Raw genomic sequence first — 15655 nt, forward strand, 5'->3', positions numbered from 1 at the left:
GGCTGGCCTGAGGGCATGTTTCATAGGGGGTGTGGGAGGGATATGGGTGAGGCCAGCACAAGGTTTGGTCTGGCCCTATGTGAGGGTGTTACTCCAGTGAGGAGCGCAGGATAGGCCTGTGTGCAGAACAGGAAAGATATGAAGTTCCTTCTCTGCATATAACGAGGGTCCCAGCCCCTCTGCATAGCACGGTAAAACTTGCCTCCCCCCACACACCTCTGACTCACTTCTCCCTGAGCCCGGCAAACCCAGCGCTGACCGTTACCTCTCTCCAAATCCAGCAGGTAGTTGGGTGCCAGCTCAATGGAGGAGCAGTTCCACCGCATGTCGGCAAAAGTTCTACGGCACGTCTTTATCACTTCCCGGGCGGCCTGGATGATGGTTTGCATGAGCTCCAGGTTGCTGCGACACAGCTGCACTTGGGACACGACCAGGCCTTCTAGCTGCTTGCAGTGCTGGGTCTGATTCAGAGCAAGGACGGGGGGAGTCTTGGACAAAGCTCTGGGAACAAAAACGTCACCAAAGCCATTAGAAAGTTAACCTTCCATTTGGCAAAGAACCACCTGCAAACACTTTGCCTTTGACACACCGTACCCCCTCCCTCCTTTTTAACTAAGGAAAACATTTCAATCCATCCAAAGGCTCTCGGAATGCCACATGGATCGAACAACATAGATGCTTTGGGAATTCTTTTGGGCATGCCTACCCGGCAGCTGGGAGCCAGCTTCTCAGCCTGTGCAGACAGACTTCTGTAGAGGGGCTCACACTAGCCAGTCAAGCTCAAGCCAACCCTAGCCCCTGGATCTGAGCTCAGGTGGCTAGCCTGACTCCACACAGCTATTTTCCGTGTGCTAGTGCAAGGATCTCCCAAACACTTAGCAAATGACCCATCAGCTCCATAACGTATAGCTAGATCTTCCTTTGGCTTTAAGAAAGCAAGCTACATAGGCACCATAAGTGTTCTGCATTCAGAATCCATCTCACACACCCGCAAAGGATTATGCTAAATGTCCAAGTATGTAATTACAGGGGAAAAAATCCGCTGCTTAGCCTAGAAAAAAACTTATCGAGTTTCCAAAACAGATGCTTCACCATTGAATTAAAGCAAACCGCTCCACCTGTAACTACCATTACACTTAGATAAGTGAGTATCAATATCTTCAAAAATCTGGTGCAACAGCAAAATGACAGTACTGGAAAGGCAAGATGCTGGAGAAAGTTGAGAGCTAGTCCAAAAACACCAACGCAAACATTACCATAAAAGCAACATAGAAGGCAACAATACACCATAGACCACTGGCCCACCTACTCTGGTAGCCTTCCTCCCGCAGTTGCCAACATTTGATGTATCAAGTGAAAGGAAAACAAGGGAACTGATTATGCCATGCAGCATCTTTGGGCATGTGATTCTTCCCTAGCCACCCACAGGTGGTCAGCTGAAGAACAGAATATGGCTGCCTTTGTATCTTTATGATCTACCTAGTGCAGTTGTAAGTATTCTTCCTGATCATGAAACTAGTTTATAACTCACTGCGTCATTAACCAGTGAACAATCCTGCACAGGATGGCGATATGCTGCCGTAAAACATATTTCCTTCTCTCCGTATTTAGTATGTTGCCTTTCAGTTTCATTCTACACCACCCTGTCCTCCTAGGTGAGTTTAGTTGATTAATAGGCACATTTATTTTATTTACTGCTACCGCAGGTAAGTGATTCACAACTTAAACAAAACACCCAAATCAGATTGAGAGATGGGTCCAAACCACAACACTTGCTCTTTGCTCCGCACTCTCACGCCCACCTTTGGGGAATTCATATCCACATTTGAATCTCTGCCCCTTACCGCAACTATGAGATGAACCGAACCCGAAAACCCAAACAATGTCTTAAATTCCCTGTTTGTCACCAACTTCCTTTGTGCCCTGGGGCTGGGAGTTTAGCTTTCCTGTGTTCCAGTTCCCTCACTGTGGAGAACAGCAGTGCCCCACCTCACAGGGATGTTGTGCAGATAAATACATTAAAGAATGTGAGGCGCTCAGATACTATTGCAAGGAAGGCCAGATAAGTACCTATGGTTGATAGATAGCATTCTGCATCACTTGAAACTTCTGCCTGCTTTACAAGGGTAAGCCCCAAGCAGAGTGCTTTGCAGAAATCCCTGGTCGGTTTTCACCATGCTCTTCATTATCAGGTTTCGTCTATAACGCCCCTACCTGCAGCTCTGGAAAATAATCTCATTGCTCCTCATGAGCTGGCAGGAGGAGGAGGAATTTCCTGTTACCTGTGCATCATACTGAGTGATATGAGCTCAGTGGTTTGAGCATTGGCCTACTAAACTCAGGGTTGAGAGTTCAATCCTTACACTTAGGGATCTGGGGCAAAACTCTGTCTGGTGATTGGTCCTGCTTTGAGCAGGGGGTTGGACTAGATGACCTCCTGAGGTCCCTTCCAACCCTGACATTCTATGATTCCATTCTATATGGAACTAGGTAACCAGGGGTTGACACAACTGATATGGCCTGTCAGCTGGGAAGATAATACATCACCTCATTATAAGCATATAAACTACTTATAAGGAGGGAACTGCCCTGTCTGATGACTGGCACAGGTAGATCCAGAGTTAAAGTCAATTAGAGCTGCAGGTGCTTAGTAACTTGGAAAATCAGGCCCTTGGGACCAGATCCATCAACAAAAGATCTGCCTCTTGGCGTCTAAAGTTTGGCATCCAAAACTCTTGAAAATTTGACCCAGAATGTTTATCAGCAATTCTCAGGAACTGACTGAAAAGCTAGTTAGGCAAGAGGCCAAAACTAGTGTGAGATTCAGATCACACCTAATCAGAAATATAACAAAGGTGATGACTGCTTGGGATGCAGTATAGTCCAAGCAGCAAAATAAACAAACATATTGGGTACATCTACACTGTGGAAAAACTCTGTGGCAGCGAGTCTCAGAGCCCAGGTCAACTGACTTGGGCTCGAGGAGCTGGTGGTTCGGAGCTAAAAATAGCGGTGTAGACATTCCTGCTCAGGCTGAAGATCCTCCAAAGTTCCTGTGAGATCCTCCCCCTCACTCCAGCCCAAGTGGGAACATCTACACTGCTATTTCTAGCCCCATAGCATGAGCTCTACAAGCCTGAGTCAGTTGACTTGGTCTCTGAGACTCGTTGCCTTGTGGGTTTGTTTGTTTATTTGTTTGTTTTTTGGGAGGGGTGTGTGTTTTGTTTGGGGTTTTTTGCAATGTAGACGTACCCGGTAAGTCTGATAAAGTAAAGGAGTTCTGCAAGCCTAGACTGTCCCAACTGCCCTCCAGAGACTGGGCATGGAAGGTTGGATTCATTTAGAGAGAAAACAGGTGTGTCTGAAATGCTAAAGTTCAGGTTGGGACAACTTAGAACGGATTTGATCTGTTGCTTGATATGGCTGGGAAAACAGGACCACGGAGACATGAAAGGAGCCTGCTGAAATATGGCATTGCTCCAGATAAAGTGGGATTAGCACCAGCAGGGAAGAAGCCACATGAGTGAGTATTATGCAACAATGTGGAATAAAGCAAGATGTTTATATGGAAAGGAAGCTAGAGCATTTCAGGGACCCAGCCAACAGAAATTGAGGTCACTTAGAGGAAGAAATGTTGCAGCCCAGGGAAGGCCCAGCAGAAGATGAAGGGAAAACAAAGGAGAGATGGCTGGAAAGCATCACAGGTTATGTCAGTGCTAATGGTGCAGTGGAAGGGAGTGATATGAACAGAGGGCTCATAGCGAAATGCTTGCTGATACTGATGGTGAATTTTATGGATAAAATGTTCCAAAGTGACTGTGCAGTAAATAAACTAGGAAGAGTGGAAGGATTTGCAAGAAGGCAAAGAGAGAGGGCTGCATTATAAATCCAAAGAGAGGAATTCAGCAATTGGAGGCAATCGCTGTTTCTTGTTGAGTAAGCCGCGCTCTAGGGAGCCGGCCATGAATAAAACACAGGACGCAGAAATCTATTTTGTGAACATCTCTCACGCTTGAGCTTCATGCCTTAGCATATGAGAATTTATAATGGGAAACATCTCTGAGCGTCAGGAGGAAAATGAAGAGAGTAATGGAGATGGAAAAGAAAACTCAGATTTATTGGAGACACTTGCAAAGAATGAAATACATATTTATAAATCATGTCGATTAGGGATGCAAGAGACATGTTAGGTCATCTAGTGCAATGGTTCTCAACCTTTCTGGGGCCAGGACCCATTTGTAAATGTTTATGGCCGGGTACGTCTACATTGCAAAAAACCCGAAACAAAACACACACCCCTCCCAAAAAACAAACAAACCCACAAGGCAACGAGTCTCAGAGACCAAGTCAACTGACTCAGGCTTGTAGGGCTCATGCTATGGGGCTGGAAATAGCGGTGTAGATGTTCCCACTTGGGCTGGAGGGAGGGGGAGGATCTCACAGGATCTTTGGAGGATCTTCAGCCTGAGCAGGAATGTCTACACCGCTATTTTTAGCTCCGAACCACCAGCTCCTCGAGCCCAAGTCAGTTGACCTGGGCTCTGAGACTCGCTGCCACAGAGTTTTTCCGCAGTGTAGATGTACCCAATACGTTTGTTTATTTTGCTGCTTGGACTATACTGCATCCCAAGCAGCCATCACCTTTGTTGTATTTATAATTAGGTGTGATCTGAATCTCACACTAGTTTTGGCCTCTTGTGACCCAGTAAACAGCCTGGGGGTGAAGGCCATGGGGTGTCTTCGGTTGGCATCCCAGCACTCACCCCACTCTGGCGGCTCCTGCAGTTCCTGTGCTATGGGGCTGGCTGGGCACGGCTCTCTGCTTTGGGCGTTGCAACCTCCGGGGTTGCAGCCCTGCTCAGGTTTGGCTCCGCCCCTGACTGGACCAAATTTGTGTGAGTGCAGTTGTGACCTGGCCCAGGGAGTCGCAGTGCCACTCAGTCAAAGTTGGCCTGTCATGATGATGGCTGGGCCAGACCTGAGTGGCACGGGGACCCCAGAGACTGCAGGATGCAGGGAGGTGAGTCCAGCAGCCAGCCCCATGGGACAGGAGCCACCACACAACCCTCTGAAACATTCTGGCGACCCAATTTTGGGTCCTGATCCATGGGTTGAGAAACCCTGATCTAGTGAGTCTCGGACACCGCAGGTTTGGATGATCTCTACTGCGCAGCCACAAGTGGTTTGTCCCCAACCAATCTAATTTTAAATAACTCCAGAAACGACGCATCAGCGGGCTATTTCATAGCATCACTGACATTTTATGCTCCGTACCCTGCCCATTTACAATGACAGTTGGTGTCACTGGTGGAAAGGCCGGCTGTGCCTTAGAAGGACGCTTGTTTGCCATGTTGTTGTAGCTGTGTCGGTCCCAGCATATTAGAGAGACAACGTGGGTGAGGCAGTATCTTTCACTGGACCAACTCCTGCTGGTGAGAGAAACAAGCTTTCGAGCTACACAGAGCTCCTCGTTGGGTGACAGATATTACCTCACGCCCCGGTCTACACTGTGAGGTAAGGGAGGCCCAAAGAAACAAAACCCACCTTGCCTGGTCCTAAGAGGAGCCCCCACTCAGGGCTGGCTCCAGGCACCAGCTGAGTAAGCAGGTGCTTGGGATGGCCAAGGGGAAGGGGCAGCAGGTCGGGCTCTTCGGCGGCGAGTCCCTCAGTCCCTCTCGGAGGGAAGGACCTGCCGCCGAATTGCCGCCGAAGAAGAAAGCGGCGCGGTGGAGCTGCCGCCGATCGCGGCTTTTTTTTGCCTTTTTTTTTTTTCCTGCCGCTTGGGGGTGCAAAAACCCTGGAGCCGGCCCTGCCCCCACTGCATAGGGGGAGTCTTTGGTGGCAGGGAATCGCCATAGGAGCTCCTCCTCCACCCCTACCCCAGCTGCTGGCAGAGGGAGAATAGCTGGAGAAAAGGGGCCTGGATGGAATTTCCCTGCACCCCATGTAATCCCAGAGGTTGCGACAGTCTCTTGTGGGCAGGTGGCCCAGATTAACGCAGCCTTCAGAATGCTGGGATTCACACCAGGGGATGGCCCGAGAATTGGAGGGGCATGAGACTGCGACGCAGCCACTATTCCCCCCCCCATTCTCCCACGTGGACTTGCACTGAGAATCCAGAGCATGGGGCGTTTTCTTTTATAAGTGTCACTTTTCACAATTTCATCACTCTAGCTGCCCTTCCCTTTACTCCCCTAAACAACCCTTCATTCTCCAGGATGCTGAGGAGGCCTGAGGGTTTGGGTTTTTTATTCAACCCTTCCCTTTAAATAAACAGGTTTCAAACCAAATTTATTCAGCCTTAAATAAAACATACTAAGGCTTTCAGTTGAAGTTATGGCTACTGACAGAAAACCATAAACATAATTACAGGGGAAATATGATGCATGCTCAGATCATGACATTTGTTTATTCTTTTAATTATCTTGGACAGTTTTAATAAATCTATTTGAAAATATGAATAAGCTACAGTATTTAATGCTTTGGGAAGCATGGGCACAATCCTTCATCCCCTGGCACTACTTGCATGACAAAGAGCTACTCACATGAGTAAGGTTTTTTCAGGATCAGGCTCTATATCCAGTACAAAATCTTCATCCCTCCTTTGTTGAAGGTTGTTGCACAATCCCCCCACTCCCATCCTCACACCTCTGTTCTAATTTTGTTTAAATCTTTATATTTTAAGTGGATTTCTAGAAGATTAAGGTTGGTGGTTTTGTTTTTTAGAGTTCTCTTAAGCATGGCAAAGAGGAGGTTCTGGGTTTGGTTTAAATCGACAGCCCTGGTACAGATTCTGCACAGCCATGTTTTCCTGGATTGTAGGAATGGGGGAATGCTCTCCAGGGAGAACCTGCGCGGAAAGGAGGAATGGAATATCCTTTCACATACTTTAGGATATTTTAGAGCCCTGTGGATACCTGGGCAGCTAAACAAAATTTGACAAAGCCACACTGGCCCTTCTCTGCAATAGATCCGCCAATTCACAGCTGGCAGTAACTTCAGAGGGGACTTGGATTTGAAGCCGATGGACTTGTGCTTTCAGTGGCAAACTTGGCTCCAGGTTGGAAGGCACTTCTTATTGTAAGGTTTCACTTCAGGGTTTTTCTTCATTTTATTTTTTACTCTATAAATGCCACTTGTCTGTCTGAAAAAGCTTCGGTATTCATTTACCCATTGCAACAACGTGCCGAGGGACACGGTGGCTTCTCCTTCACTTGCAGTCTTTAAGTCAAGACCAGAGATGTTACCAAAAGACGTACTATGTAGGTCAGCCTCAAACACAAATTATGGGCTTGATTCAGAGATTACTGGGTGAGGTTGTTTGGCCTATGTGATGCAGGCGGTCAGGCTAAATGATCACAATGGTCCCTTCTGGCCTTTGAATCTATGAACTCTTTGTTCCTTCGGGTTAAACGTTTTAAGTGATAGCCAGTCAAAATCACCAGCCCTCCTTTGCTGAACTTTGATGCACCCTTCACCCCTCTCCCACACACACTCCCAGTGTAATTTTATTTAAATCGTTCTATCTTAACTGGATTTCAGGAAGATTAAGGTTGGTGGTTTTGTTTTTGAAAGTTCTAAGCACGGCAAAGAGGAGGTTCTGAGAGATGGCTCTCTGGCTTTGGTTTAAATCAACTGTCCCAGTTGCAGTTTCACAGATAAAAAGGGAAGAGAAAACTTCAAAACAAAACTCCCTCCGAGGGCCTGATCCTATAGTTTTTCCCCCATGCAACTCACTCACTGGCATCAACGGTCCTGATTCTCCCCTCGCTTATACCACAGCAGAGCTACTGCTGATTTACATCAGTGGGAGGAGAGATTCAGGCTCACTGAGAGGAAGAACAAAATTCTCCCCCCACCCCCCTGACCTTTTCTCTTGAAGGAAATGTTCATCTGAAAATCCTGAAAGGTGATTAAACTAACCTGTTTGCAGCTGATGGAAAGGGCCCGATCCTGCAGTCCTTACTTGTACTCAGTCTGGCCCCACTGAAACCAATGGGAGTTTTGCCACTGACTTTGATGGGAGCCGGATTTTACCCTGAGAGTTGTATAGGAGTTAGGACTGCAGAATCAGGCCCAAGGCAACAACATTTTAAATAAACTCAAACGTGGGATACCAGGGAGCTTGAGTCAGGGATAAATTAGTCAGAGATAACAGGAGAGTGTGAAAACAGGTCTTTGTAAGAGAAAACCTCAGAGAACTTAGTAAGTCGCAATGCCAACAAAACACATCTTTGTGTCACAACAACTCCATATACCGTGTGGAAATTAGTCTCTCCAGTGAACAGGTTGGAAAGAGCCTATTTAAACATCACACCCATTAAGAAGAAAATATGGTTGAGCCTGAATCTGCAGCTGTTTTGCAAGCCCTGATTTCAGCGCAAGTGTCACCTGCAAAATGAACCCAGGATGAGGCCTCTCTACTAGTTCTTTCATTAGGGTGAAATTCACCCCTCAGCAGAGGCACAACGCAAAGGCTAGACACCGCTTAATTCTCACACAAGGGTGAATGTTCTAATTCGGAAACGTGAGTGATATGTTTTGCCGCTTTCAGCAGACTCAGTGCACCTTGTTCAATGCATTTGTGAGAGTTACCCGTCTTAAGCCTGTGCAATGCAACATGTGCAGTTGCACAGAGCGCCCTCTAGTGTTCCCCTCACTTGTCGTAGTCATGAACAAGTAGCTTGCCTGCAAATTGGTGCCCCTTAGGCACCTCTCACACTTCCCTGGAAAAATTGCAAGGCTTGATCACAAATCATGTCAATAAAGCCCTGGTGCAGGATGGCCCCTTGCAACTCGTGCTCTCGCAGATCGTTCATATAGTTAGGGCTTCTATGCTACATTTGTACATCTGTAAATTAAAAAAAAATGCAATAGAACATGAAAGGTAGCTATTTATTTTAAATTATTCTAATTATATTTATGGGTACTGTGGGCCAGATACTCGGCAAGACAATGCACACAGCTTCTCTGATGAGGACATCTTCTTTTGCAAAAAAACAAAAAACAACAACCTTCCCTCAGTCTAAAGAATCTATGGGGCAAAACAAATTCATAAAACAAAATTTCCCTGTGGGGTGTATTAGAGAGACAAGGTGGGTGAGGTAATATCTTTTAATGGACCAACTTCTATTGGCGAGAGAGACAAGCTAACAGCTCTGTGTAAGCCTGAAAGCTTGTCTGTCTCACTAACAGAAGTTGGTCCAATGAAAGATATTACCTCCCCCACCTTCTCTCCCTAATATCCTGGGACCAACATGGCTACAACAACACTGCATACAACCTATGGGTTTATAACAGTTTCTGAAAAGGCTGCACAGTAATTAAAGATCTGATCCTGTAAACACCCACGCTGGTGTAAATAGCTTTACACACACGAGTAATCCTCTTGAGGTCAATGGGTCTACTCCCAAGCACAAAGTTTCTCATGCAAGTAACTGTTCTGCAAGGTCCTGGCTTTATACATATAGGACCAGATCCTCAATTGGTGTAAAAGGGCAGAACCCCAAGTCAGTGGACCTGTACTGATATATGCCATCTGAGTATCTAGCCCACAGTACCCATAAATATAATTAGAATAATTGAAAATAAATAGCTACCTTTCATATTCTATTGCATTTTCCTCTTTCTTGCTTTTTTTAATTTACAGATGTACAAACAGAGCATAGAAGCTCTAAATAGTTTACCAAAAACCCCCTTACATCACATTTTAAATCAAAATGCACAACCAAAATCGACTCCAAGTAATTTAGGGCTCAGCCCTGCTGTCACTATGCAGACAGAAATCCCACTGGCAGTGGCCCTTTAGGTCCAAAACAATTCACATTGACACCAGTGTAAATCAGGAGTGACTCCATGGAGTTACACCAGCATAACCGAGCACAAATTGCCCCATCCTAAGACTGGGAATGGCTGAGCCATTACACACATTGAATCTGTTTCCCCATGTTAAGTATCCTCACACCTTCTTGTCTGAAATGGGCCATCCTGATTATCACTACTAACGATTTTTTCTCCTGCTGATAATTGTTCATCTTAATTAATTAGCCTCTTTGAGTGAGTAGAGCAACTCCCACCTTTTCATGTTCTCTGTATGCGTATATACATCTCCTTACTATATGTTCCATTCTATGCATCCGATGAAGTGGACTGTAGCTCACGAAAGCTTATGCTGAAATAAATTTGTTAGTCTCCAAGGTGTCACAAATACTCCTGTTCTTTTTAAGGGGTGTATGTGTGTGTGTGTGAAGAAGGAGAGTGAAAATAACTTAAATTAAAAAAAAATAGTTCTTTCTAAAATCGCAGATGGCTGCCTTCCACTTATGAAAAGTGCACTCAGACAGTTAGTGCAGATTTCCACCGGGTTTTGAACAGGCGTGACTGGCACACAGCAGAGCACCTGGATGTAGTTCATACTTCAAATGTCACTTTAATCTTAACTTTCATCTTCCGTACTAATATTCAGATAGGGGGACACATTTGGTGGGGAAAGGCCATTCTTTAGATCGATTTTTTTCCTCCCCCACTAACTAAAAGTTTAACATAAATCCTGAAAGCCTTTTTTTTCGGGCAGAGCTATTTCAGACCCCTGGAGGCTTCCTGGTGTGTTGATCTGATTATAGTGCTGCAAGGGAACTTCCCTGAAACCAACCTAAAATCTTGCCTTTCCGAGGGCTGATTTCAGCACTCGCTCCACACTCTTTTCTCGGGTAACACTCCCAATGCAATTGATGGGTGTATTGCTTTGGCAGATCACTTAATGTTAAGCACATAAGGATTACCATTGACAGTCAAAGCTTAAAGTTAAGGACGTGCTTAAGTGGTTAATCGGGGCCTTAGTAAGCAGTGAGCCAGTCATACTACATAGATAAGTGACGTTTGATACTATTAAAACCTAATTTTCAATATGAATATGTATTATTGCACCCTGAATTTTAGTTGCATTACAATCATGCCTAAGGCCCCCCTGGGACTGGAGCCCGATTGTGTTAGCCTGTGTGCATACATGTAGCAAGAGTCAGTCTCTTCACTGAAGAGCTTACAGTCTAAATAGACAAGACAAAAGGATGGGAAAAGGAAAAGATTATTAGCTCCATTTTACAGGTGGGGAACTGAGGCACAGAAACTAACTGAGTTGCCTGTGGCAGAGCCAAGAATTGAACCCCGCTCTACCGAGTCCCCATCCAGTGCAGTAACCACAAACACCCAGCCTCAAACATCTTATCTTCTGAATACAGACTATTAACCTGGCAACAATTTCATTGAATTTCATTTTACAAAAGATCATTCGGGCCTAACCTGCATCATTTAATCTCTGCATGGTCTTACATTCTATAAAAACCAAGAGCTGGTTCACCAGCCACATAGAGGGTGAAACCAGACGACTGTTCTAGGGGTTTGTTTGTTTGTTTTGTGATAATCCGCTAATTGATTGTTTATTTAAGTGGAGAAATATGTCAATGATCTGTTGCTGTTTGCACACTGAGCCAGGCTATTACACTGCGGGGAAACCCAATCCAGACGTTACAACTCTAGTTGGTTTACAGTCAGTCTCTGCTCTCAAAATCCTAAGGGTAAAGGGTTCACAAAAAACATGTTATCTGTCAGCTATTCCCTTTGGCTAGAGATTGGCAGCATTATCTTAACAGCCTGCCCTATCACTCCTAGTTTGTGCTCTCCCACCCCCCACACAGTGCCTTGTGGGAAAGTGTTCGGTAGACGTGGATATTAAATGCTTCATTAAGTGGGTCAGCTAGTCCAGTTCTTCCTTTGATGTAAATGAGGGGAGAGCTGGGCTCAGAGGATGTACATTTTAGAAATAAAGCATATACATATTGTTGTAGTGGACCTGATCCTGCATTCCTTGAAATCAGTGGGACTTCTGGTGCCCTAGGGAATGCAGTATCAGTCTTGAAATGTTTTTCCAGTGTGTCCAAAGCCAACAGTGCTAAACTTGAAGCTATGATGGTAATACAACAGCAAATGACAAGATTTTTTAAAAAATACCGTGTTGCTCATAAAAATGTAGCGAGAGAGATACTTACAGCCATTTTATTCCAGAGCAAATCCCAGTCTGTAAAATGAAAGACAGAAATATTGCAAGACTCAGCTTCATTTTTCCACAGCCACCCACTTTCAGAAGGAAGTCAACTCTTAAAAGGGGATCTTCCCAATTTTCTGAACAATGTATTTCCTTCAGTTTAGATGTGCTCCAAGAAGGAACCACAGCAACCTGAAATGAGGGAGAAAGCACAAAGATATGGTTAACACCCAAGTGTTGTGAGTCCTGGTGACAGAGAAATTTATCATCCAAATTGCAAAGGAGTGGTTTATGAATCACGAAAAGTTTCAGATTCCCTTCCCCCCGATTCTTGATAGAACCTTTACAGTCAACAGACAGACAAAACGTATGGCTTGAATTATGACTTGAGTTATAGTCTGATTGTATGTTTCTGGTTAACCCGGCATATGGCAAGACTTCATTCCCTGTTTCAATTCCTCCCCCCACCCTAGGTTCTGTAAATCTGCCTGGGGAGGGAAGAAATACAAATCTCAGGTCTCTGTTTTAGCTAATCCTCTTCGCTTTTACAAGATAGATAGATAGATAGATAGATAGATAGATAGATAGATGATAGATATTTCTGAAAAAAAGACACATTAGACATACATGTGTTGACTCATGGAGGTGCTCTTGCTCTGCAAAGGTTTCCGTCTGTCTGATCTGTTACAAACAAATGTGTTTTGTTCCTTCCCTCCTGCTTTCATTCTCACCTCATTAACTTTGCTTCTCGCTTCTTCCAAACACACGAACACCTGGAGCGCAAGGAAGAGCCCGCCACTCTGGCCCCACAGTAAACATTACAATCAAAATTGTCTCAAAGAAGCGCCCAGCAGCAAACAAAAGATCTCAAGGATCCTCCTTTCTTTGCTTTTTATTAAACAAACAAGGCCCATGACTCCTAAATTCTTACGAGTCCTCCCTTTCCCAGACCGGGGCTAGCCCTGCTCCCTGTAACAATGGCAGTGACAAACCAATCGGGATCCTCTCCCATCAGAGACAACGGTGAGGGTCTTCTTTTCTGCTTAGCCGCCAGTGGTTTTTCTCAGGTGTACCAAATTAAGGCCGGATTCTGCTCCTCTTAAAGTCAACGGGCAAGGTTCCAAAAGTGGCTAGTGAATTTGGATCCCCAAATTAGGCCCTAGGAGGATCTGATTTTCAGTAATTACTGAGCACTAGTGCACCTTCACATCAGGCCTCTGGAAGGTGTCTCAAGTCAGCCACCCCAAAACTGGACGAGCTGGTATCACCAGTCACTTCGGAAAACCTTGGCCAATGGCATTCAAAAGGAGGAAGGATCATGCCCTTCATGGTGACCATTCGATGCCTGCCTGACCCCCAGGTCTGAGGCTGCCTGAAGCTCTCTTCCAAACTGCGCTCTTTGAAGGGTCAACTCTTTAATCCCCTAGGAGAGGACTCCACTTTGGAAACCCGTTCACACGTGCGAGTTCCCCCCCGGGATGCTTGCTGTGATTCCCAGCGCACTTTGGGGTTTCCTTCAGGGTGTCCCCATTGGTGTAAGAATCCCGTCCCTGAAACACTGTTATCGGGAAAGTGACACTGTACCACGGATCTTCATCGCTGGGAGTGAAATCCTGGCTCCGTTGAAATCCATGGCAAATCTCCCATGTACGCCGACTGGATCAGGATTTCACCCGCCTCGATTTTTATTCCCTTTCTTATTAAGTTGCAAGCAGCGGTGGCGCGGCTTGTGCAGAGAGGCATGCTCCCTGGTCTCGGGCGTCTGCACAGCCAGAGATTTATTCCGGGGTCTTTTATCTTTTTTAAAAACAAGGACACACTTGAAACCTTCACCCTTGAATCCTGACCAGGCATTTGGGCGGTCTGGGGGCTATTTCAGACCCCTTATCTGTCTCTTCACAGCACAGACCTCAGCGTGAAATTTCTTACCGCGTCCCTGAAAGGGAGGGAGGGAGCTAGCTAACCCGGCTCTGCAGAATCCCTCCAGCCCAGACCGGACACTGTCCGACCCAGAACTCCGCTTTCCAGCCTCTAGCTCCGGAGCAGGTTAAATTTACACATTCGGGAGAAACGGGCAAGGGGGGGAACCATTCAAGCCATCAGCCGTGTTGTTTACAAGGGCGGAGAGCCCTAGGTCACAGATCAAGCCAGCAGCAGGGGGCTTGTTGCCTAAACCCGACCTGTTTTATCCTAAAAGTCCTGCTCTGCTTTGCCCGTGCACGTTTCAGACGAGCTGCCTTTGGCAGCCGCTTGCTCGGTGGCGAACGTCCGCGCTGAAGAAAATTCGCTCAAGAGAAAACTGAGAGTGATGATAACAACTAACACCGCAACCGCCTCCCCTCCCTTTGCCTCTCCCTAAAACTCACATCGCAGCTCGTCCGCCAAGAGGGAAACAGCCCGGGTCATCCTTAAGCTTTATAGCATTATTGTCCCGTTCATCCCAACCAGGGACCGGGCTTCAAAACCCAGGGCGTGGGATTGTGTGTCACGTAGGCTACAACACCGATCCTCTGCACTGCCGCCGAGCTGATGGCTCTGCGATGTGTACACACGCCCACGTTAAAGGTAAACACGCCGCAGAGCTATGACCCAGACAGGGGATGTGTATAATAACGATTGCGTTGCTCTGTCTTTTCCATCTCCATTGACAAGCCCTTAACAATTCGGGTTTGTGGAATAGATGAACACACACACCCAGCCCTGCACACGGGCAAACACCCCCCCGCCCGTCCCTTGTTAATGGCCCCTGGACATTGGCAGCAAACTTTCACCAACACGTCCCTGGCTCTGAATCTTCTTTCTTTTCGCAGCGCTCTGCTGTGCCATCACCCCAGACGGGATCCCACCTAGACCATCCTATGGCCCTTGTGCCCAGCTCGGGGTTGGTTGGAGCCATGGGAAGTGAGAAGGTTTTTCTGCTCTAGCTTCCTTCGTGTGAACGTTTCTTAAATCCTCGCCGTCTGAGGAAGCAAAACCTGCGTGTCCCTGGCAGCAGTGAAAAATCACCCACTCAGGGATCTGGCTCCCTGCTCTGACCCTCTTCCCCTGACCAGGTGTAACGGTGCGGGATGAGGCATGAATCAATCGATACCCACCAGCAAGAATCCCCTTCCTTACCTTTTCCGGTAAAGCTGCACCAGCTCCCCTTCGCCTCGACCCCTTCTCCCAGCACACACCAAGTTTTGCAGCAGCAGACAAAATACTGTAGATACAGATCCCAACACTGGAGGTCCGCCGGAGGTAAAAGCTGCTAAACTCCGCTAAGGGTGGACAGAGAAGGGGAGGGGAAGGGAAGAGCGACAAAAGTGAAAGGCTGCGTGAAGATGCAGCGGATAATGTGTGTGTGTTTGTCTGTATGTGTGTGTGTGTCATGAGCACATTGCCAGCTGCGCGTCTGCCTCTGCCCTCTCTTGCCTTAAGAACCTGCTTATATGGGGTCCCAGTGGCTTTGATCTGTGGAGTGATGTCAGACTGCATTAGCATAACAAAGCACTCCGGATTTACTGCTTAAAACAGGACAAATGACTGTTTGATCTATTCAGAAAAAAAACCGTGTATTTTCCAGTGTTCTCAGCAATCACCCCCCCCCCCCCAGCAACGCACACTCCTTTCCCC

The 15655-nt window shown here is 46.5% G+C and overlaps 1 protein-coding gene across 5 annotated transcripts in view; it reads right to left on the reverse strand.

Moving 5' to 3' along the window:
- Positions 1 to 15655, reverse strand: part of WNT11 (Wnt family member 11) — a 33539-nt gene that overhangs the window by 16921 nt on the left and 963 nt on the right. For 2 of the 5 annotated variants that reach the window (XM_039518567.1, XM_039518783.1), the window contains exons 1-3: positions 15158 to 15566; positions 12045 to 12232; positions 266 to 501 (exon numbers count right to left, since the gene is read on the reverse strand). In XM_039518567.1, the coding sequence (XP_039374501.1) occupies positions 266 to 501; positions 12045 to 12232; positions 15158 to 15523 (790 nt within the window). In that variant the 5' untranslated portion in view covers positions 15524 to 15566. Of the gene's footprint in view, positions 1 to 265; positions 502 to 12044; positions 12233 to 12667; positions 12692 to 12771; positions 13035 to 15157; positions 15567 to 15655 lie in introns of those variants that run through there. The other 3 variants (XM_039518670.1, XM_039518609.1, XM_039518727.1) reach the window with 3 other exon arrangements.

The sequence above is a fragment of the Mauremys reevesii genome, linkage group 1, assembly GCF_016161935.1.
Source record: "Mauremys reevesii isolate NIE-2019 linkage group 1, ASM1616193v1, whole genome shotgun sequence".
Taxonomy (NCBI): domain Eukaryota; kingdom Metazoa; phylum Chordata; order Testudines; family Geoemydidae; genus Mauremys; species Mauremys reevesii.